Below are 23,123 nucleotides of genomic sequence, written 5' to 3'. Positions count from 1 at the left end.
TGGAACCAAAAATAACAAATTTGGATTCATCAGACCAAAGGACAGATTTCCACCGGTCTACTGTCCATTGCTCGTGTTTCTTGACCCAAGCAAGTCTCTTCTTATTGGTGTCCTTTTGTAGTGGTTTCCAGTGGTGTAAAGTACTTAAGTAAAAAATACTTTTAAGTACTACTTAAGTCGTTTTTTGGGGTATCTGTACTTTGCTATTTATATTTTTGACTACTTTTACTCCACTACATTCCTAAAGAAAATCATGTATTTTTTACTCCTTACATTTTCTCTGACACCCAAAAGTACATTTGGAATGCTTAGCAGGACAGGAAAATTGTCTAATTCATGCACTTATCAAGAGAACATCCCTGGTCATCCCTCCTGCCTCTGATCTGGTGGACTTAATAAACACAAATGCTTTGTTTGTAAATTATGTCTGAGTGTTGAACTGTGACACTGACTATCCGTAAATTTAAAGAACAAGAAAATTGTGTTGTCTGGTTTGCTTAATATAAGACTTTTAAAATTATTTATACTTTTACTTTTGAATCTTAAGTACGTTCAAAACCAAATACTTTTAGACTTTTACTCAAGTAGTATTTTATTGGGCGACTTTTACTTTTACTTGAGTCATTTTATTTTAATTAAGGTATCTTTACTTTTACTCAAGTATGAAAATTGGGTACTTTTTTCACCACTGGTGGTTTATTTGCAGCAATTCGACCAGGAAATAGTAAAAATAAAGAAAAACCCTTGAATAAGTAGGTGTGTCCAAACTTTTGACTGGTACTGTATATGATAATTATTACTCCACTACAGTAATGCCCTTGTAAATGTAAATACTGTGTGAAGATGTAATGTTGTGGGTGAGCAAAATAGTAACTGAGCTACACATTCAATAGTTGTATTTTGGTATGATGACCAGGCCGTATGCACTTGAATTATCATTTGAGTATGTACTGTCTGTGAGCTACAAACTTGTTTACAATAAATGTTGCCGTCCTAATTGTGTTATTTTTCTGTGTCCGTGTTATTTTTCTGTCTAGGATAGTTGGGGCCAGGGTTGGGGCAGGCGGCTCCTTTGAGAAGCTATCGAAACCGGAAATGACTTAATGCGCGGTGTCGGGTTTTGATCAAGAACCGGAACAAACAAGCCCCCAAGCAAATATTAAGTGGCGTTGTGTCTGAACACCTGTTATATGCAGAGGGTGAATGCAGAAATTTCGCAAGGTGTTCATTTAATTTATAACACGACTTAAGAAAGGGAACGAGAGTAAAGAGTAGCACATGAGATGGCAATTTTATGTAGGACCTATTTATTTGCAAAATTGTCTAAAGTAACAGGAATTCCCCTAAACCAAGCACGATTTTAACCCGAGTACGGTGTTGGGCAGATTGTGTACAGTGTACGATATTTTAGTATTCGCTGGTTTTTACCGCGATTTAATGTTTTGTTAGAATAACTATGAAAGGGCCCTCTGCCGTCTCTAGTCGGAGGAAGAGCGGGGTGACGAGGCTGTTGTGGACACTGTTTGGTGCCTGCCTTGTTGCTACAGTCATCGGGTACAAGCCAGTGGTCATAGTCCATGGTTTGTTCGACAGCTCCGGGGTATTTGTGGAGTTGCTTAGCTTCATCAATCAGGTGAGTGCATGAAAATATACCAACACAGGCTACAAATATAAGTCAAGAAAGTTTGGATATGGGTGATAATAAACGCCTGTTCGGCTATGTAACAACGGAACAGATATGGCTGGCTGGATTATATAGATTGTAACATGTCTAAGACCCATATCAGTATTTTAAACTATAACTTGTTTGTATTAGGGTTTCCATTGTGCTGCTGTAACCTGGGCCCGCGCTTAAGTTTACTCATCAAACATGCCTGTGGTCTGCTTGAATGGCACGAAATCGTGTTTTTTTTTAATTGTAATTTCGGTCGCTTCAGTGTTTCCAATCTCGCTGGGACTGTTACATAAGTGTCACATTGTTCTTCTATGTAGGCGATGTTCTAATGAAATCAACGTTTGTCGCCGGTCAAATCAGCTGAGCTCTTCATGAATACTACTGAAATAGGCTGTTGATTGTTGCCAGATTCTTGACATAATGTTGCCTTTGATACCCTTTGCCTGGGTGTATGCACAAGAAAACAATCATAAGGAACATAGCCGTGAGCAACAATAAACGGGGTTCACAGGGTGACAGACAGGGCCAGATTAGCTGGATAAATTAAGTTCCTACAGGATAGTACTCTCTTCCTTTATGTACAATCAGTGAAAGCATTTCCATGTTTCTCTCGATACACAAGGATGACGAAATTTAAGTTTAGTCTAGTGCTGTTTGAATGCAGCAGGTAATAATACTTTTTTATTTGTTTATTTATTTAACCTTTATTTAGCTAGGCAAGTCAGTTAAGAACAAATCCTTATTGACAATGATGACCAACCAAATTGCAAAATGCCTCCTGCTGGGGCTGGCATTAAAGCTTTAAAAAATATATATATTAGGACAAAACACACATCACGGCAAGAGCGACAACACTACATAAAGAGAGACAACATGGTAGCAACACAACATGGTAGCAGCACAAAACATGGTACAAACATTATTGGGCACAGGCAACTGCAGGGCAAGGAGGTAGAGACAACAATACAACACGCAAAGCAGCCACAACTGAATGGAGGGTACGTAGCAGTTTTCCATGGGTTGGGTTTATTTGAATCCTGCTGGCAGCACCCAAGTAATCATCAATTAGGATTGCAGCTAAAAGCGACCTGATCATAATGCCCATGGTCAATTTGGTTTGACATTCGATATCCCTATGGGATTAGTTAGGGACTGTCAGTAAATTACCAAATGTACCTGGGACAATCAAACTTCAAATTAACTGCAAGAAGCCCAAACGGATATAATATTTGACAAAAACACAATTTCTAATTTCCTATACATTTGTATACGATCACATATCTCTCTTATGGGTGGGAATAGCTTGGAACAGATTTCCAAAATGTAAGTCACGAAGAGCTGATTTGCTGGTGTTTTTAGTCTTATATCCAACAATTCATTCAATTCAGAAAGGTTGGCGTGACAAATAAAATCACCCGTGGGAAAATTCGTCCCACATGCTGCCTGTTGGTGAACCCTGCCTTATGGTAAATTGTGACAGCGAACAAAAATAACTTGATTGGACATTTTATTATTTAAGCCTGCCAGCAGCACCATCATGCAGATGTCCTCCCGCACAGGTAGTTTCCAATGAAGACTGACATCAAACAAAGTCCGTAGGCTGTACAGTTTCAATTCTGGTCTTATTCAAAGTTGACTTAAGCTGCAATATGCAGAAAACGTTCTGCCGTTTCCTGGTTGCTAAAATTCGAATAGTTTGCCTAATTTCAGTTTGTGACAAAACAAACATGTAGAAAATCATTGGTCACAGCAGTGTAGATGGTAGTCTTTTCCATTACTAAAGTTATTTGTATTTTCAGCTGTTTAAAGCTGGTGTACAAAACTGAAAGTAAAAGACTTAAATTAAACTTAAGAACTGGAAGCATAGAAACAGCGCACATAGAACATATCTACCACTTAGACTTGCCTTCAATGAGAATTACATATCTATAACTGAATTTGGTCAGGTCGCCCAAAAAGTTACACAATTCAGCTTTAAGTCTACCTACCTATGGTCTGATTATTTGTTTTATTTGTTTAACTTGCAGGACATTTCATATCACACAAGAACCGTTTGAAGAACCCATTTTCAATTCCATATAGAACCCTTTCCACACAGGGTTCTACCTGGAACCTAGTGCACAAAAAACTGAACACTTTTGACTTGTGAGCACCACTTTCAAAACTGCTGGCTGAGTTGAGTTTTTGCATAAGAAATGCTGAAATCAGTTGAGACATTTTACTTAATGTATTGACTAATTTGTCATCTTCTCTGACAATCCTAGCTTTATAGCCTTCCAAATAAACCTATCTTTGTTATAGTCATTGATCCAATTCAAATTAGGATTTGTATATTCTAATTCTATGCTTATAGTGCTCTAATCTGTCCCATCCTCTTCTTCTGACAGTCTCACCCAGGAACCAATGTGTCAGTCATCGACCTGTTTGACCGCAGCTCCAGCTTACAGCCACTATGGAAACAAGTGGAGGGCTTCAAGGAAGCCATCTATCCCATCATGCAAAATGCTGCAGATGGGGTCCACTTCATCTGCTACTCTCAAGGTGTGTGTGTGTGTGACTGTGTTATGCTGAATCTTCTTTTAATACAGCTTTATATTCAATCAATCAAATGTATTTATAAAGCCCTTACATCAGCTGATGTCAAAGTGCTGTACAGAAACCCAGCCTAAAACCCCAAACAGCAATCAATGCAGGTGTAGAAGCACGGTGGCTAGGAAAAACTCCCTAGAAAGGCCAGAACCTAGGAAGAAACCTAGATAGGAACCAGGCTATGAGGGGTGGCCAGTCCTCTTCTGGCTGTGCCGGGTGGAGATTATAACAGAACATGGCCAAGATGTTCAAATGTTCATAGATTACCAGCAGGGTCAAATAATAATAATAATAATAATAATCACAGTGGTTGTCGAGGGTGAAACAGGAGTAAATGTCAGTTGGCTTTTCATAGCCGATCATTGAGAGTATCTCTACTGCTCCTGCTGTCTCTAGAGAGTTGAAAACAGCAGGTCTGGGACAGGTAGCATGTCCGGTCAACAGGTCAGAGTTCCACATCCGCAGGAAGAAAAGTTGAAACTGGAGCAGCAGCATGGCCAGGTGGACTGGGGACAGCAAGGAGTCATCAGGCCAGGTAGTCCTGAGGCATGGTCCTAGGCTCAGGTCCTCCGAGAGAGAGAGAGAGAATTAGAGAGAGCATACTTAAATTCACACAGGACACCGGATAAGACAGGAGAAATACTCCAGATATAACAGACTGACCCTAGCCTCCTGACACAAACTACTGCAGCATAAATACTGGAGGCTGAGAGGAGGGTGTCGGGAGACACTGTGGTCCCATCCGACAATACTCCCGGACAGGGCCAAACAGGCAGGATATAACCCCACCCACTTTGCCAAAGCACAGCCTCCACACCACTATTCACCCTTGTTCTGTTACAGGTGGACTGATTTGCAGAGGGATCCTGTCCACTCTCCCTAATCACAATGTCCACTCCTTCATCTCTTTGTCCTCGCCTCAGGCTGGACAGTATGGAGGTGTGAGTTCGTTATAAACCATCAACTTGATCTTTGTGCGCAACAGCCAACGTGATTGTTTGAAACATGATACATTGAAGTTCTGTGCTAATATGTGCTGAGGCCTGAATTAAACTAACTTGTGTTTCTGTTCAGACACAGACTACCTAAAGTACCTCTTCCCCCAGTTCATGAAGTCCAACCTGTTTCATTTCTGCTACACTGGAGTGGGCCAGAGGATATCCATCTGCAACTACTGGAAAGGTGAGTGTGTTTAGGACAAAATGTACCTTCACTCAACCTTCCCAAGGAGTCACTATGGATATATTGAGGGTCTTTGGTCGTGGTGAAAAATTGTTTGACTAAACTGTTTGTTCTCTCTTGCAGACCCCCATCACACGGACATGTATGTGAACGGCAGTGATTATCTGGCTTTATTGAACAGTGAGAGGTCAAATCCTAATTCAACAGGTCAGCAACGCTGCTAATGTGAATCTTGTCGGTCCCCTTTGTTGTGGGTTTTATATTCATCCACTATTTCAGAGAGGTGTTAGTCTGTCTACTCTATTGCTGCTGAGTCAACGTTGTCATTGGTTGTAGTACTCTGCATTTTATAGGACCCTTTTGGTCATTGTACAGTATTGTTGTTACGTCAGTAATTACAATTATATTATATAGTTAGGATATATTCTTTCTCATTCAGTGTGGAAAAAGAACTTCCTACGTATCAAGAAGCTGGTCTTAATTGGGGGGCCAGACGATGGAGTCATCACACCCTGGCAGTCCAGGTGACTAGTTCATCCTTCCTCTTTCCTAGAGTATACAAAATGTTAAAAAAACACCTGCTCTTTCCATGACATGGGCTGACCAGGTGAAAGCTATGATCCCTTATTGATGTCACTTGTTAAGTCCACTTCAATCAGTGTAGATGAGACCGGTTAAAGAAGGATTTTTAAGCTTTGAGACATGGAATGTGTATGTGTGCCATTCAGAGGGTGAACGGGCAAGACAAAAGATTTGTCTTTGAACGGGGTATGGTAGTAGGTGCTGCTGGGTTTTCACGCTCGACAGTTTCCAGTGTGTATCAAGAATGGTCCACCAGCCAAAGGACATCCAGCCAACTTCACACCACTGTAGGAAGCATTGGAGTCAACATGGTCCTGCATCCCTGTGGAACGCTTTCGACCCCTTGTGTGTTAGGTGTTCCCAATGTTTGGTATACTCTGTATATTCTGCTAAAGCATGGTTTCCATTCTATCTGCTAGATACGGTATTGTTTATCTTAAATTGGCTGTAAGAAAAATATTCTCTCTCCACTTTAATGCATTAGGCATTGTGTTCCAAGAGAGATTTCTCTTCATTCAATATCATCCACTCACTGGTTCACATCATTTTTTTTTTTTTTTTTTTTTTTTTTTTGCTCTTTAGTCAGTTTGGATTTTACAATGACAACGAGACTGTCGTTGAGATAAAGGACCAGGATGTAAGTATTATTTTAGACCATGTTTTTGCATAATTATGACACAAGATTCCATCTTGATGCTTATCTTCTTATAATGATTCCTTACATTTGTCTCCTCCCTTTACTAGCTATATTTGAGAGATGTGTTTGGCCTGAAGACCCTAAACGCTCGTGGAGACCTGTTCCTGTGCTCAATGGCTGGAGTAGAGCACATCAAGTGGCACTCCAATGACACTGTGTTCAACACCTGCATTGAGAAGTGGCTCGTTTAGCACCGACTACTCCACCAAACAGCATTACAAGAACAGTCATATTTCATACAATCTTTACAGTGAAACACACGCTCACATTTTTACTGCTGCAGTGTGATTCACACTGGAAATATGAGTTTAACTCTGTCTGCAGTACATTGTGAACTTCTCCTTATGTTCTTAAGTTTGTGAGAATGATTCAAAACATACCGTCATCATTACACTAAAAACCCACGTGTACCTACTGTTACATGTGTATCCATGTCTGTGCTTTACCTACACGTACCTAAGAAAGTACCACACAACAGTGCCTGACTGAGTGATGTCCTGTTCATTTTCAGACCCACAGCCCAGTTCATCTCTTTTACTAGAGTGACTTTTACCATTGGTTATAGCTGGTAACAAATGTCTTTGTCTTTTTAACCTATAAAGTAAGCCCTTATGGTGGTCGTTGCTGTTGCTAAGCTACCCGGCAGACCGCTGCAGTAGAAATCATGCCTTACGTTTTTAGAGTGTTAGCCATGTGTCTCAGTGTTCCATTTTATGTCTCCAAACCTAAGTGTTATGACACACTGCCTACAGTGATGGTGCTAAAAAGGTGGAGTGGAAGGAAAAGAAGGGAAGAGCTACTGGAGACAAGAAATTATTAGAAAGGAAAGAGGGTTTAGGAATGGATGGAAGGGGAGAAGTGTAAAGAGTGTTATTTCCCTGTCTTGAACATAATGTATGTGACATACCTGTATCTCTCGTTGCATTTAGATATCTCAGGTTTGATCAGAAGCCTGTCTGTTTTTGTCAAAGGGAATGGTTTATTTTTAACTCAACTGTTTGTTATACTGTTATGGGTGTTTTCTTATGGTTGTATGAAAAGGGGGATTGCCTGTGGGACTATAGTGAAAGTACTGTTAAGTTACATTGTGAAGTAAGATAGAAAGCATTGCACAAAGATTAAAATTGTAACTAGAAATGAGACTGTCAGGTATGAGGGATTGCTATAGCTTGTAAAATATTTGTAAAGTTGTTGACATTGCAGTATTATGTGTGTCTTCTTGGTTTATGTTCTGCTTCTAAGGGAATTTATATTTTTCTCCACTCATACAGGAGTAAAGGTTTAGTGCACTAATTTGGTGGGGGGGATACATCCCATTGCTATGGATGAAAGTGAAAGATTTTTTTTCAATATCTTTATGCAAAATGACTTTTTAAATACATTGAACAAAAATATGAACGCAACAATTTTACTGAGTTAGTTCATATAAGGATATCAGTCAATTTAAATAAATTCACTAGGCCCTAATCTATGGATTTCACATGGCTGGGAATACAGATATATATTTAAGACTCCAAGTGGCACAGCGGTCTAAGGCACTGCATCTCAGCGCAAGAGGCGTCACTCCCAGGCCGGCTTGCCTAGTTAAATGTAAAAAATATATAAAACTGTTGGTCACAGATACCATAAAACATGTTTGAAAAGTAGAGGCGTGGATCAGAAAACCAGTGTGACCGGAAGTTACGAATGTAACTATGATTCTACGAATACCTGGAAGACGGTCAGTACGGTGGAAAGTATGGATTATGTCCCTTGTGCTCCGCACAGGTCGAGTAATTCATATTAAAGTTACACCGGTGGCGTGACCGCTTGGGAGGATGTTCCCCCGCGGTTCATATTAAACCGTATGTTGGTCCACGCTGTGGCAGGATGCAACGTTGACCTTGTAAAACTTTGAGAACGTGCAGTGTGATGCCCATGTGGCAATTCCAGTCCTCGGGGCCTGATTGGGTCACAGTGTCGCCCCAGCTAACACCTGACTCAAATAATCAACTAATCATGATCTTCAGTTTAGAATGCAATTTGATTAATCAGCTGTGTTTGCTAGGGATGGAGAAAAAGTGTTACACCAATCAAGCCCATGAGGACTAGAGTTGCCCTGATTGTAGCAGGTCTGCCTGTCTCATTCAGGGGGATGTCATTCAGCGCAGCTCAGAATGAGGCACCAATTCTGGCCGAGTGACATATCACACCTTCTGGGACCAGGGAGCCCTTCTCCCTTGTAGGCCTGAGTGAGGATGTCCACAACCCAGTGTAAAAGCCTCTGCTTGGACAATGCAAGGCCTTTTGACATGTCTGGTGAGTATGCAGGCCAGTGAAGAACTGAGACATTTGCCGCTTCCAGGAGTTGTATACAGATCCTTGCGACATCGGCCGTGTGCATGTGCATTATCATGCGCAGTGGCGCTTGGTGCCCCCCCCCTCCCCCCCAGCAAAGCCACTACACAATACATTCACTGCACTATAACGGTGACAACGGTTCCCACAAACTGTAAGTGCCTACATAAAGCTGTCCCAACGTCTTACCACATCTACACCTGGCTGACAGTACAGCCTTGTCTGGCAGTGAAACTGTTAATTCAGCCTCATTTACTGCCTTTTAAAGAAACATAGCTGATATGGCTGACTTGCTTAAACAAATGTGGTTTCTAATGAACTGTGGCATAAGGGGGACGACAAGCGGATAAGAGGCAATCCGTAATTTCGATTAAGACAATGAGCGAGCGAGGACAGACGCAGTCAATATAACTATTTGTTTGGCACATTTGAAATGTATAGCGACAGAATTCAGAACATGGGCCGTTCTTCGTGTTCTCCCTGTACAAGTCAAAACCGTAGGATAAATAAAGGGGGCATACAATGAAAACTTACAATATTCAATGATTAGATTTATTTAAAACAGGTTATAGGCTACATGTGCACCACCAAGTCAGAACAGTAGGTGAAATTAAGAGGGGTAAATAGACCAAATTATTAGGGTGAGGCACATGGGCTACTAACAGCTTACTACACAACAGACACTTAGTATTACTTTCTTAGCTACAGTATACATATCTCCCTGGCATATTATATAATTTATGCAGCAGCATACAAGACATTTTTGGATTCACCTTGTTGTGCTGTGCTCACTTGAACAAGAAGGTGGCACGATGGTCCTTCGTGGGCAAATTTTGTCATCAAAGTCTGTCATTCTCTGGATGTATGGTGCTTTCAAGACAACTGGGAACTCGGAAATAAGCAAGGTCGATTCATGATGATGTCATTGATCTTCAGGTCACAGCTCTAGAAAGAGGCCCGAGTTCCCAACTTACAATTCCGAGTTGAATGACCGTTCAAAACGTATTTCCCAGTCGGAGCTAATTTCTTTTGGAATTCCCAGTTGTCTTGAAGTCAAATTTTCACAGTTCCGAGTTAGTTGTTTTGAGCGTGGGACAAATCATGCTTCATTTACAGCATGGCCAATATTGAATATTTATCCTTTTAAGCTTGGAAAAGAGACCCATAAACCCAGACTTGGACCAAACACACTCTCCACTGACTAGAAGGCTAGTGATTGCTCTGCAATGCTTGCAGTTAGCCACTGATTCCTTCCAAACCACTTATTGTTGAATTAGCCATTTCCAACTTGTTGTGTAATGTTTATGTCCAATGGTCGATGAGCACTGATGTTTTATCTATAATTCCTTTTCATATAAGGATTAAAAAGGATTTGCCAGTAAATTGTCGACTTGATTCATGATGATGACTGCTAGCTATGATTTTGAAAGTATGATGTTGACATGATCAGTCCAATCAAAGCTACTCTACATACAGTTGAAGTCAGAAGTTTACATACACCTTAGCCAAATACATTTAAACTCAGAAAATCTGCACGGTACAGTTGAAACTGGGATGAATTCGTGAAGAGCATACTTGGCAATTGAAGGTGAGCATTTGCCCACTGAACCTGCAGTCAGGCCAAGACCTAGGTGAGGATAACAAGCACGGAGATGAGCTTCCCTGAGATGGTTTCTGACAGTTTGTGCAGAAATTCCATGATTGTGAAAACCCACAGTTTCATAAGCTGTCCGGCAGGTGAAAAAGCAGACTGGAGGTCCAGGGTTGGCGTGGTCTGCAGTTGTGAGGCTGGTTTGGACCTACTGCCAAATTCTCTGAAATCACGTTGGAAGCGTGGTAGAGAAATTAACATGAAATTCTCTGGCAAAAGCTTTGGTGTACATTCCTGCAGTCAGCATTCCAATTGCAAGTTCCCTCAACTTGAGACATCTGTGGTGTTGTGTTGCGTGATAAAACTGCACATTTTACTGGCCTTTTTTTGTCCCCAGCACAAGGTGCACCTGCCACACACATATGCCACACCTGTCAGGGGGATGGATTATCTTGGCATAGGAGAAATGGCCACTAACTGGGATGTAAACAAATGTGTGTACATGATTCGAGAGAAATACGCCTTATAATCATTTGGGATCTTTTATTTCAGCTCATGAAACATGGGACCAACACTTTACATGTTGCGTTTATATTTTGTTCAGTGTACTATCCTTGCGCCATCCAAATTTAATAGGACGTATTATTTTCATTGAAACATATGTGGATCATCACATCAATAACTTCAATATGAGGGTTTATATAAAACACGTCAGGGAAATTATATACTCCAATTTCAGTTGTCATTACATTTCCATAATTCATGTTAATATCGGAGGTGAAATTTCTACCATGGAACTAAAGTTCCATAAAAGCCGTGCAATCCGGATACTTTTGCTTCATTTCCGCCTTGCTGGATATCTGCATGAGGCAACCTCACCAGGCCCTTTTACGTCTCTGAGAAGTGTGGTACAGAACGGCAGACAAGTGAGTGAAAATAATATACGATTTTCATGGCCAAAATTGCACGGAAGAGCACAATGTCAAACCAACATACGTGTAACATTACTCGTTCGCCTTTGAGTCAAAAGTATATCACAATTTTTAGTTCAAAGTTGTTTTTAAAGAGTGAATTTTTGCGCCGTGCTCAAATGATTTCATCAGGCGAAGATTGTTAGCGCGATGCTAGCACATGTGCAACAGTCCTCGCGGGATCACTCAGCGCATTATGTTGCTTTACAATATGTTTAGTTTGCTGTTTAACACATGGCTACTTGGAATATATTGTACTTTTGCTCACAATTTGACGTTGGCTGGTGAAATTGTAACGTTACTGTAGCTAACTAGCTACCGCTCGTTGGTAGACTCGAGCTGATAGGCTTTTGGGGCCTAGAGTGTAGACTCATTCACATGGTCTGTTTTTTTTTTTATTCCTACTAGTTAATTACAGGTTATTTACACATGCATTTATGCGGTCCATGTGTAACCTAACCCACGTTGCCAACATCACTAGTTAACGTTAGCTAACTATTCGTGTGTTTGCAGCAGTGGCAGAAATTCCTTCGTGGTGTTTCCTCTTGCATTCAACGAATGAGTTGATCATGATGTGTTAATGTAATAATGGTATCCTACATTAATCAATGACAAGGCCTTTTGCCTTGTGGGATCTGTGGCCAGACATTGCGCGCGTGGTACCATGAATCTCATAATTACAGTATTACCTGACCAAATTATTATGATTCTCTCCAGTGACTTCAGAGTCGTGGGAGACTGCCCCAGCAGTGGCTGAAACGCCAGAAATCAAGCTCTTTGGGAAATGGAGTACCGACGATGTTCAGATCAATGACATCTCACTGCAGGTGAAGCATTTCAATGTTTGACTGACTGGTGACCCTTCTAGGCACTAATTCCTTATTTGTGTAAGCGAGGCTAGAGTCACGTCTTTACAACCCCCATTGTCCTGGTGTGCTAGAGTGCTCGCATAGTAAACTTCTTTGCATATTCATTGGCTGTAGTCTCTTGTGTCCCAGTCAATCACCAGCTCAGAAATATGTATGTATTCCCTTAACCTGGACATTCAAACCTAAATTATTGGGACGGGAACTAATATTTATGCTTTTTGGTTAACCTCAGGATTACATTGCCGTGAAGGAGAAGTATGCTAAGTACCTGCCACACTCTGGAGGCCGTTATGCTGCCAAGCGTTTCCGAAAGGCCCAGTGCCCCATTGTGGAGCGTCTCACCAACTCCATGATGATGCACGGCCGCAACAACGGCAAGAAGCTGATGACCTGTCGCATCGTTAAGCATGCCTTTGAGATCATCCACCTGCTCACTGGCGAGGTATGTACCATCTCTACCTTATACAACATTGTTTTTTGCATCCCAAATAGCACCCTGTTCCCTTTATAGTGCATTACTATGGTCCTTGGTCAAAAGTAATGTACTAATAATGTACTAATTGGGGAATAGGGTGCCGTTTGGAATGCAGTCTTTGCCTTAAACTCCATGCCTGTCAGCCTCCCGCCACTATGCCGGTCTGTTTCAGTGACCTGAGTATAATCCAGTGGAGGCTCACATGGACCCAGCTCTAGGAAGCAAGGCTGCCTAAACAAATGGGCAACTCTGTGCCAAAAGGCCTGGAACACACACCACATTGAACTTTTAATGCTTTAAGTCCATGCCTACTCTCCTGTTATCATTCCAATTTTAGTTCAGTCTGCTGGATGTCTCAAATTCCCTGTGATTTGTACCCCTGAATATGGTTTACAGTTGTGGTGGTTGACCTTGTCTCTCCTCTGCCTTGCCCCCTCAGAACCCCCTGCAGGTGCTGGTCAATGCCATTATCAACAGTGGACCCCGTGAGGACTCTACCCGTATTGGTCGTGCTGGTACTGTGAGGAGGCAGGCTGTGGACGTGTCCCCTCTGCGTAGAGTCAACCAGGTAAAGTAGACTGCCTGCACATTCTGCTCTCCAACTCAGTGCCTGTGTATGCTGCCACTTGTTTCACTGCCAAAAATCTAGGCTGTCACAGGTGAAGTAACAGGAATATGAAAGACTTGTCATTTGTGTACTTGAGGCTAGAGTCACGCCTTTACAAACTCATTGTCCTGGTGTGCTAGAGTGCTCGCAGAGTGAACATCTTTGCCTATTCATTGGCTGTAGTCTCTTGTGGCCCAGCCAATCACCAGCTCAGATACAGAATGTCCAATTTGACTTGTTTTGTGTAGATTCATAACGTAGTTTATTTATGTTCTGTGTTCATGTCTGCCCTCCGTGTTTTGTCAGGCAATCTGGCTGCTCTGCACTGGAGCAAGAGAAGCTGCTTTCAGGAACATCAAGACCATCGCTGAGTGCCTCGCCGATGAACTGATCAACGCTGCTAAGGTGAGACTGTTTAAAGTGTAGTCTCAAATGCTGTTTCAGTACTTAACATTTGGTTCTGAACCAGTCTGCAGTTTTCATGTTTTTCTAGTGTGCTGTTATGTTAGGGGTGGCTTTTTTTTACTAGTTCTCATATCAATTTATTTGGTTTTGATCAGTGTTTTGAATGTTTTGTCTCTCAGGGTTCTTCTAACTCCTACGCCATCAAGAAGAAGGATGAGTTGGAGAGAGTCGCCAAGTCCAACCGTTAAAGTTTGCTTTCTAGAAGAAAAACCAGAATAAATTTGAACTTCATTTGTTTAATGTGGTATGGTGTTTAGTAAAATGCATACTTATAAAGGCATCAATACATGACTAGGTTGAAGTTAGTCAAAGGTTTAAAATGTATTTGCTCTACTAAATACAAATTTCTAAACATCACATACAAAGGCTACACTAAAATGCTGAATTTGAGTACAAATTGAGTTCTTGTTTTGATTATGTAGGTAGTTGAACTATAGAAATTAATGCAGTGTCTTAATTGCATACTACTGATTTGTATTCTAATGGGGAGTAGGCCAGTGGCAATGTTTTATCACCAATGGGGACTTTGCAACAAAGTACAAAACCCGGGTGCTGTGACTCAAACAATGCCAGTTTGTCCCGAGTTACTATATCATGGTCTGGAGGTGTTGAGCAATCGTGTACAACCCTCAGTTATGTTTTCAACATTATGAACAACTGTCAGTGTTTCACTCGAGAGGCCTTTCCAATTTGGGTCTTGGTTAATCCACAGCAACAAGTCAACTGTAATGATGGAAATTGTTGAAGGGGACTTCTGAAATCGTTCCTTCCTTGGGCTATTAATTTGACCGTCATCTCAACCATGAGGACATTAAGTGTGTACAATTCCACAAATCAGTCGTTATGTCCTTGGGGGTATGACGACGAATATAAAAAAAGTTTATTCATACCTATATAAAGCACGCAGCAAGGCCTGGTACATTATTCAAAAGCAGACCTTCCAAATCTGCATTTTAGGTTTCACCTGTGTTCTAATTCAACAAACGTACATTTATAATAAAGCCTTACATGCATCTATCACATTTGCGTGGTGGCATAGGCCTACAGTTGAGCAGGGGGGTTTACTAATTTCCTTCAATTCTACTTTTGCCTACATGACTGGAGACAAGTTATTTCATAAATTTATGCCCCACGTTTTACTGATTGGCTACTCTGACACTGAGATACAACCTCGTGGTTAATGCAACAGCCAATGAAAAGACAAAACAGATTTTTTTTAGTCGTCTTTGTTGCCGCCTAATATTATACAATGATGTTGGCGAGAGGTACTAGGGATTATTTTTCCACGTATGGTGTGCTGTATAAACTTCCGCCTACTCTTTGGATTGGTGGATAAAGCTCGTTAATTGAGTACCATTTTTGAATATTCGATTAGTGCTGTTGACGTCAACCGCCTATATTTAACGGGAAGAGACGCTATACTTGAGGTGTTTTTTTAAAATTAAAATCGCGTGCATCACACAGTACACTCAACTTCCGCATTACCAAAATTCTACTCTGAAATAAGCCTCACGTAGCAAATAGTACATAAAAAAAAATGATAATAGATTCGAGACACATTGCCACCCATACGAAAACTGGCAAGTTATTGTCGTGCGGACAGCTTTAATTAGTAAAACCTCTCCCTGCGCCTCCGTGTTCGCAAAATATTGAGTTGAGAAAATGAGAGATTCGTCTTTTTAGCACGAGGCGTTTGCTCTTCAAACTACTTTTTTTCTGTGATTGTATTTAGAAACTTGCGAAAGGTCGATAAAGATGATAATAGATGTGGAATCCATACAACGGGCGTGCCCATTCAATTCAGGACCGGCAACCATTGCAAGTTTACCACTCAAATTGTAAAATGTTGAGGTGGCACGTCCCTTCTATGGCCGCAACAAAACAGCCTACTTGGAGGGCGAAGAGTGTGGGTTGGAGAATGGATGAGTATTTAAATACAAGTTGTTATATAGGGACATAAAATGCCCGCATACAGAACACCTACATTCAAATCTACAGCCTATTAATGTTCATCTAGCCACGCTGCTCTCTTTCCACAGTAGGGGGAGCAGTTGTGCAGAATATGCACATTGAACCCTCTAGCCTGGTGTAGTGCCGGGTTCCTTGGGATGTCCCTACCTTAAGCACTGACCTTAACCATATCTTACCCGTTTTCAATTTCAACTTCAGATCTGGGATGTCCCAAGGATCCCATTAATAATTTATCTTCTCCTGCCCAACAGTTGACGATGTCTTTGTAATGTTCACATTTGTATTTAAATATAGTCAATGAAGGTCTATGTGTGTTCTATGGGAGAAGGGCAGGGAATTTAGTAGTATGGCTTCCTGTTGATAAGTAGGCAGAATGAAGTCAGAGACCCTCCGAGCTTGGAGGCCTCGCTGCACGCTGTAGGGAGGAGGGTGTAGTCCGTCAGCTTCTGGAAGGCCTGGGGGGCAAGAAGAGATATATAATACCATTTTATTACATTCACATTTATAGGGAGAATCTTTGGCCAAGGACTGCGACGGCTGGTTGACAAGCTTTTGTGTTAGTAGCCTACTGTTCATCCGCCATTCTTTATTCTAGCACACACTTCATCATGTGACAATTTCATGGTATTTTGCATCAGGGAGAAAAATGAAAGAGTTAATGAAATAGAACATCATGCCTATATCATGCTACTCTTGGAATTGACTAGAGGGACTTGTACAGAAAATAAAGAAATGAGTCCCCTTGACATTTTCCACATTTTGTTTTGTTACAACCTGATTTTTAAATGAATCAACTTGAGATTTTGTGTCACTGGCCTACACACAATCCAACACATCACTGAGTACCAACTTTCATATTTTCATGCATGGTGGTGTCTGCATCATGTTATGGGTATGCTTGTCATCTGCAATGACTTGGGAGTTTAAAAAAATAAATAAAACGAAATGGAATAGAGCTAAGCACAGGCAAAATCTTAGCGGGAAACCTGGTTCAATCTGCTTTCCAAAAGGCACTGGGAGACAAATTCACCTTTCAGCAGGAAAATCACCTAAAACACAAGGCCATATAGTTGCATACCAAGACGACATTGAATGTTCCTGAGTGGCCTAGTTAACAGTTTTAACTTAAATCGTCTTGAAAATCTATGGCAAGACTTGCAAATGGCTGTCTAGAAATGATCAACAACCAACTTGACAGAGCCTGAATAATTTTTAAAGAATAATGTGCACATTTTGTACAATCCAAGTTTGCAAAGCTCTTAGAGACGTACCCAGAAAGACTCCCAGTTGTATTCACTGCCAAAGGTGATTCTAACATGTATTGACTCAGGGGTGTGAATGCTTATGCAAATGGTTTATTTCCGTATTTCAATTTTCAATAAATGTGCAAAAAATCTTGAAAATTATGTTTTCATTTTGTCATTATGGGTTAGTGTGTGTAGATGGGTGAGAAAAAAAGCAATTTAATCAATTTTAAATTCAGACTGTAACAACAAAATGTGGAATAAGTCAAGGGGTATGAATACTTTCTGATGGCAATGTATTTGCCAAAGGCACAATAACGTGAATATAAAAAAGTACTGCTTAATAAAGTAACCTAAAGACCACTGTTCACTCACAGGAACACTTTCGGGACACTCTTCAGTGGGCGGGTGAAGCAGGTAGTCCACTTTGGAGGGGCCCCTGACGTAGACACAGTTAGCTGCTGCGCCCTCAGGGACCGTGAGCACTTCGTAGTGGTGATCAGTCAGCTGCTCCATCATCTACACACACAGAGGCAGGGCTAACAAGTTTTGCATGACAGCAGCGGCCAGCGTCTGTTCACATTAGAGTAGCCCACACAAGGAGAAACTGAAATGGGCATGAGCCAATCATCTTCGGATGGGGACCAAATAGAGTAGAATAGAGGTTGACCGATTAATCGATATGGCCGATTAATTAGGGCCAATTTCAAGTTTTCATAACAATCGGTAATCGGCATTTTAGGACGCCGATTATGGCCGATTACATTGCACTCCATGAGGAGAATGCGTGGCAGGTTGACCACCTGTTACGCGAGTGCAGCAAGGAGCCAAGGTAAGTTTCTAGCTAGCATTAAACATATCTTATAAAAAACAATAAATCTTAACATAATCACTAGTTAACTACACATGGTTGATGATATTACTAGTTTAACTAGCTTGTCCTGCGTTGCAAATAATCAATGCGGTGCCTGTTAATTTATCATCGAATCACAGCCTACTTCACCAAACGGGTGATGATTTAACAAGCGAATTCGAGAAAAAAGCACTGTCGTTGCACCAATGTACCTAACCATAGACATCAATGCCTTTCTTAAAATCAATACACAAGTATTTATTTTTAAACCTGCATATTTAAAAGAAATTTATGTTAGCAGGCAATATTAACTAGGGAAATTGTGTCACTTCTTTTGCGTTCTGTGCAAGCAGAGTCGGGGTATATGCAGCAGTTTGGGTCGCCTGGCTCGTTGCGAACTGTGTGAAGACCATTTCTTCCTAACAAAGACCGTAATTAATTTGCCAGAATTTTACATAATTATGACATAACATTGAAGGTTGTGCAATGTAACATAAATATTTAGACTTATGGATGCCACCCGTTCGAGAAAATACGTAACGGTTCTGTATTTCACTGAATGTTTTCGAAATTATAGTTTCCGGATTTGACCATGTTTTAATGACCTAAGGCTCGTATTTCTGTGTGTGTATTATATTATAATTAAGTCTATGATTTGATATTTGATAGAGCAGTCTGACTGAGCGGTGGTAGGCAGCAGCAGGCTCGCAATAATTCATTCAAACAGCACTTTCCTGCATTTGCCAGCATCTATTCACAATGCTTGAAGCACAGCGCTGTTTGTGACTTTAAGCCTATCAACTCCCGAGATTAGGCTGGCAATACAAAAGTGCCTATAAGAACATCCAATAGTCAAAGGTTTATGAAATACAAATGGTATAGTGAAATAGTCCTATAATTCCTATAATAACTACAACCTAAAACTTCTTAACTGGGAATATTGAAGACTGATGTTAAAAGGAACCACCAGCTTTCATATGTTCTCATGTTCTGAGCAAGGAACTTAAACGTTGGCTTTTTTACATGGCATATATTGCACTTTTACTTTCTTCTCCAACACTGTGTTTTTGCATTATTAAAACCAAATTGAACATGTTTCATTATTTATTTTAAACTAAATTCATTTTTATTTTATGTATTATATTAAGTTAAAATAAAAGTGTTCATTCAGTATTGTTGTAATTGTCATTATTACAAATATATATATATATATATAAAAACCGTCCGATTAATCGGTATCAGATTTTTTTTGTCCTCCAATAATCGGTATCGGTGTTGAAAAACCATATTCGGTCGACCTCTAGAGCAGACATTAGGGTAATGTGGGCTTATAGGGCTCCAAACTACACCATGATAGTTTAAAACAGCCCAATAAAGCTTGATTTATCCTTTACATTATTCATCTGAGCACAGTGACATAAATACTGGGCTGGAGAGAGTCTTTTGAAGTGATCACTTTGCATGTCTAGAATGGGAGTTTGTTGTGGCAAGCAGAATGTGGTCTGCACATGGGTAGAGAGCTACAGTATATTCATTCACAATCTTTCTCTCGGACACACACAAACACACACACTCACCCGGAGGGTCTTCTTGGCCCCATCACTGTTGCTGATGATGATGGTATCAGGACCTCCCATAGAGCAGATGTTCTTTAGACGAGCTCCCCCACACACTGGCACCGTGGACACAGCAAAGTCCTAAGACGAGGACAGAGACGGTAAGAACAAAATATAAAATATTGTACACAGGGATATGGTCGTGTACTTGGACATCAAATCAAGTAAGAAATCAGATAGAGTAGATAATAAATACAGTGTAAATATTGCATGTAAAGCAACAACAGGATATCAGACAGATGGCAGACACAAACAAAGCCCTACACACAATTGCATGCCACACCCTGAGTGATATTGAATATCCAAATCCAACAGGTTATGGTATTAACTACCATTACAAGTCCATTAAAATGTAAATAAACAGACCTGACTGTGAAAACATCATGTCTAGAATATGGGAGCATGGTAGAGATGTAAAGAAGTACACATTTACATTGTGCATAAAAAATCATTTGTCTTTTAACTATAGATCTCATAATACAATAGGACAATGGCCACCTGCTCATCCCTGTCGCAACACATGGGTTCTTTCCCAATTTGTCTTTCCTTGATTCCTTACGTCCTCTTTGCTTGCCTCTTTCTCAGAACATATTGGAGGAGAAGGTTGGAGGCGAGGGACTTTGGATCTTGTCCTCTCAAGTGGTTTGAGAAAGGAACCAAGCTATACTCACTCTGAAAGTGTCGGCCAGAACCTCAGCTCCTCTGTAGTTGGTGTGGGAGGAGATTCCCACAAAGAACTCCCTGCCGGTGAAGAGCACGTCACTGCCCTCCAGGGTGGCCCCTGCGGAGCCCCCCTCCTCTGCCCCCATCTCCACCACTGTCAGGTTGAGCTCCGACATCACCCTCCTCACCGCTTCAGTCTTAGGGAGATAGGAGAAAGGGACAGGGAGAGAGGGAAAAGGAGAGAGAGAGAGTTGATTTTCCAGGTCAAACTGACTCTACTGCAACATTAATCTATAATTAAAACATAATTAACAGCAACATAAATCAATAATTTAGACAAAACTACAACATGTTTAGTGGAATGATTCACAACACACACACATCTCCTTCATTTAGGGTAAAAAAATAATAACAATCTGCGATACAGAGAATAAAACATTTTCTCAGTTGTTGTGGTCAGTGTTTACCTCACTGCGTCTCTGCTGTTTGAAAGGCCTGGTGATGAGTGCAGTGTCTCCCTGTATTACAGCTACATCCTCTATCCTCCAGCTCTCTGGTAGCTCCGGGTCTGCAGGGATCTCTATGAGCTGCAGCCCCACCTTCTGTCTCAGCGCCCCTGTCAGCACCCCAAACTGTCGCTGTGCTTTGGCCAGGTCCATCGTGGTTTCCCCGTTTTCGACCCTGTTGTTTTTCTCGTCTTCAACCTTCCCAAAGGTCTCTGGGATCCCCCGCACCACGGCGTGAGTGAAGCGGCCGTACGGCAACACGCTTGCCATAATGTGTGTGTGCGTGTGCAGGTGTAGGAGTACCCTGGCTATGGGCTAGTAGTGGTGTTCAGCCACTACAAGACAGTGAAAGTGTGTGTATGCCACTAGATGAGTGGGAGAGAGAGGGTGAGAGTTCTTGTCAGGTTGTGTTCCCAACTGTTTGAGAAGCTGCGAGGTGTGATGGCAAGACCAGCTGGATACTAAAAGGATGTGATGGAGAGAAGCAGCAACTCTATGGGGAGTCTGTCAACCAGGCAGGAAAACACACAGGAGAAAGTCTTCATCCTTGTTCTTCCACTTCAGTGATCAGCCACTCCAATACCCACCGCATAGTTCCACGGAGGTAAATATGGGGAGTTTCAGTCTGATTGCTGTCTGAAAGAAAGGAGGGAGACAAGATTCTCTGGGGCTTTTTGATGAGAAGGATAAAGCATGTTTGTACATGCTCTGTGACTCATTAGGTGAAAGTTCCTGTGATCAATTGTGTCTGCTCTACTGCACGCATCTCAGTCTCTTCGACTGTAGGACATACAATAGGCTACTGTCTGGACCATAACATATTTTCGTCAGAGAGACAAAAGTCTGTTTTGTGGTGATACTGGAGTTGGACAGAGATGGCATGAAAAAAAAAGGATAATCTGAAGTGTCCAGTGTCCACCACTATACAGCCCCCATATGCTACTTGATTTAAATGATTGAGACCAACTAAATAAAAAACAATTATTCAACAGCTAGTCATGTAGATAGAGACACTATTCTTATTTCAAATTGAACTGTGAACCAGAATTAATACAGATAACAGAGTGGACTGGAGAATACAGACAAGGGCTGCATTGTTCAAGGGCAGATTATTTGAGCACAACATCCTACAATGGCCTTGCAATGGCAAATCTATCCGCTCATTGCCTACAGTTTAGAGACAATCACTGCTTTGTTGTCCTCCTTTAGTGAATCCCAGCGGCAATATTTGCTGAACGCAACAAGTGTTGCCGGATTGTCAATATTATGTCCGTATATGTTCACATTCTGCCTACATTTAGTGTATTATGGTTAATTAAGAGAGAAAAAACATTTGATAGCAGGGTGGTAATAACCATTCACGGCAGAATTGAATTAACTATCAGACAATAACAAACAAAAAGGGATGTTTCTCAGTATTGATTTTAGGAATGTAGACTACCTAAAACCTAGATTTAGGAATATTTCTCTTACTAATTTATTTCAATGTATTTTTAGCATCCCATGCCAGCCATCTGCAGAGAAACAAGTTGCATGAAAAACATCTGAAATATTTGCCTGTTAAGAGCTCATCACGCCCAGTGCAATGTCAATATTCAAAAATCTAAGTGAAGATGGAAGCCTACCTTATTATTGTTTTTACAAAGGTTATTCAAATTCTGTTCTTTTCCCCTGGCTGTCTTCCCGGTCATCGTATCTCGTTATTATCTTCTCTTCTATATGTCCCTCTCCCCGTCTCACCCGTTGCCCTGTTCACCCTTTCACCCCCAATTTCCCCTCCCCATCCCCCACCAGTCCGTCCTGTCCAGGATTCCACCTCTCCGCTCAACGAGAAAAGTTGACAGTAGGTTATTATCACGATTTGCTTCTTACCTTGTATGAAAGTGCAGATCGAATATAATTCACCCACCGGATTTCAACTCGCAAATGATTCTGACTTCTGTCACTTTAATAAAGTAGGCCTAGGCTTAACAGCTAATCTCCTTATAAAATGTTGCCCAAACCCGTTGAAATGTTGCTTCTAACGTAAACTCTTTCTATGCAGAATTCATAGTAACAAAGATTTATTTCAAGTGGTCCTCGGAGAGATTATTTTATTCATATTTTCCCCCTGATCCATTGTTTCCAAGTGTGACAACCCCCAACACCCCCGTCTAACTTGTACCCGCCCATTCTACATAATATAAACGTGAACAGTTATATACATTTGCAATGCTATTTTCTTATCGTG

General features: G+C 41.1%; 3 protein-coding genes and 3 non-coding genes across 9 annotated transcripts; 5 read left to right on the top strand and 1 right to left on the bottom strand.

Moving 5' to 3' along the window:
- Nucleotides 1-1,118: 1,118 nt before the first annotated feature.
- LOC110519740 (lysosomal thioesterase PPT2-A-like) lies at nucleotides 1,119-8,007 on the top strand. The gene is made up of 8 exons (XM_036970916.1): nucleotides 1,119-1,633; nucleotides 4,063-4,216; nucleotides 5,108-5,203; nucleotides 5,339-5,446; nucleotides 5,570-5,653; nucleotides 5,886-5,970; nucleotides 6,611-6,665; nucleotides 6,773-8,007. Exons 1-8 carry the CDS (start codon nucleotides 1,457-1,459, stop codon nucleotides 6,914-6,916), a joined length of 903 nt encoding a protein of 300 aa, XP_036826811.1. The 5' UTR covers nucleotides 1,119-1,456; the 3' UTR covers nucleotides 6,917-8,007.
- Nucleotides 8,008-11,543: 3,536 nt separating this feature from the next.
- On the top strand, nucleotides 11,544-14,381 carry rs5 (40S ribosomal protein S5). The gene is given in 6 exon segments (NM_001160519.1): nucleotides 11,544-11,579; nucleotides 12,342-12,451; nucleotides 12,726-12,935; nucleotides 13,408-13,536; nucleotides 13,882-13,980; nucleotides 14,160-14,381. Coding segments are annotated over 6 exon segments (618 nt in total). The 5' UTR covers nucleotides 11,544-11,578; the 3' UTR covers nucleotides 14,229-14,381.
- On the top strand, nucleotides 12,515-12,646 carry LOC118946550. Its single transcript, XR_005041421.1, has one exon. It is a non-coding gene; the product is annotated as a small nucleolar RNA SNORA3/SNORA45 family (small nucleolar RNA).
- LOC118946549 lies at nucleotides 13,115-13,242 on the top strand. Its single transcript, XR_005041420.1, has one exon. It is a non-coding gene; the product is annotated as a small nucleolar RNA SNORA65 (small nucleolar RNA).
- On the top strand, nucleotides 13,667-13,797 carry LOC118946551. Its single transcript, XR_005041422.1, has one exon. It is a non-coding gene; the product is annotated as a small nucleolar RNA SNORA3/SNORA45 family (small nucleolar RNA).
- Nucleotides 14,283-23,048, bottom strand: LOC110488496 (N(G),N(G)-dimethylarginine dimethylaminohydrolase 2). Of its 4 annotated transcripts, none has more exons than XM_036970913.1 (6): nucleotides 22,766-23,048; nucleotides 20,855-21,529; nucleotides 20,396-20,584; nucleotides 19,686-19,805; nucleotides 17,631-17,774; nucleotides 14,283-16,466 (listed from the first exon to the last, which is right to left on the bottom strand). In XM_036970913.1, exons 2-6 carry the CDS (start codon nucleotides 21,161-21,163, stop codon nucleotides 16,350-16,352), a joined length of 879 nt encoding a protein of 292 aa, XP_036826808.1. In that variant the 5' UTR covers nucleotides 21,164-21,529; nucleotides 22,766-23,048; the 3' UTR covers nucleotides 14,283-16,349. The 4 variants fall into 4 exon arrangements, with proteins under 4 accessions (XP_036826808.1, XP_036826810.1, XP_036826807.1 ...); XM_036970915.1 differs by having other exon boundaries at nucleotides 20,855-21,525; XM_036970912.1 differs by lacking the exon at nucleotides 22,766-23,048 and adding an exon at nucleotides 22,519-22,676.
- Nucleotides 23,049-23,123: the final 75 nt, after the last annotated feature.

This window comes from Oncorhynchus mykiss, chromosome 32 (assembly GCF_013265735.2).
Source record: "Oncorhynchus mykiss isolate Arlee chromosome 32, USDA_OmykA_1.1, whole genome shotgun sequence".
In the NCBI taxonomy this organism is placed as follows: domain Eukaryota; kingdom Metazoa; phylum Chordata; class Actinopteri; order Salmoniformes; family Salmonidae; genus Oncorhynchus; species Oncorhynchus mykiss.
The sequence above is the reverse complement of the archived record's forward strand: the minus strand, read 5'-3'. Positions and strand labels throughout refer to the sequence as shown.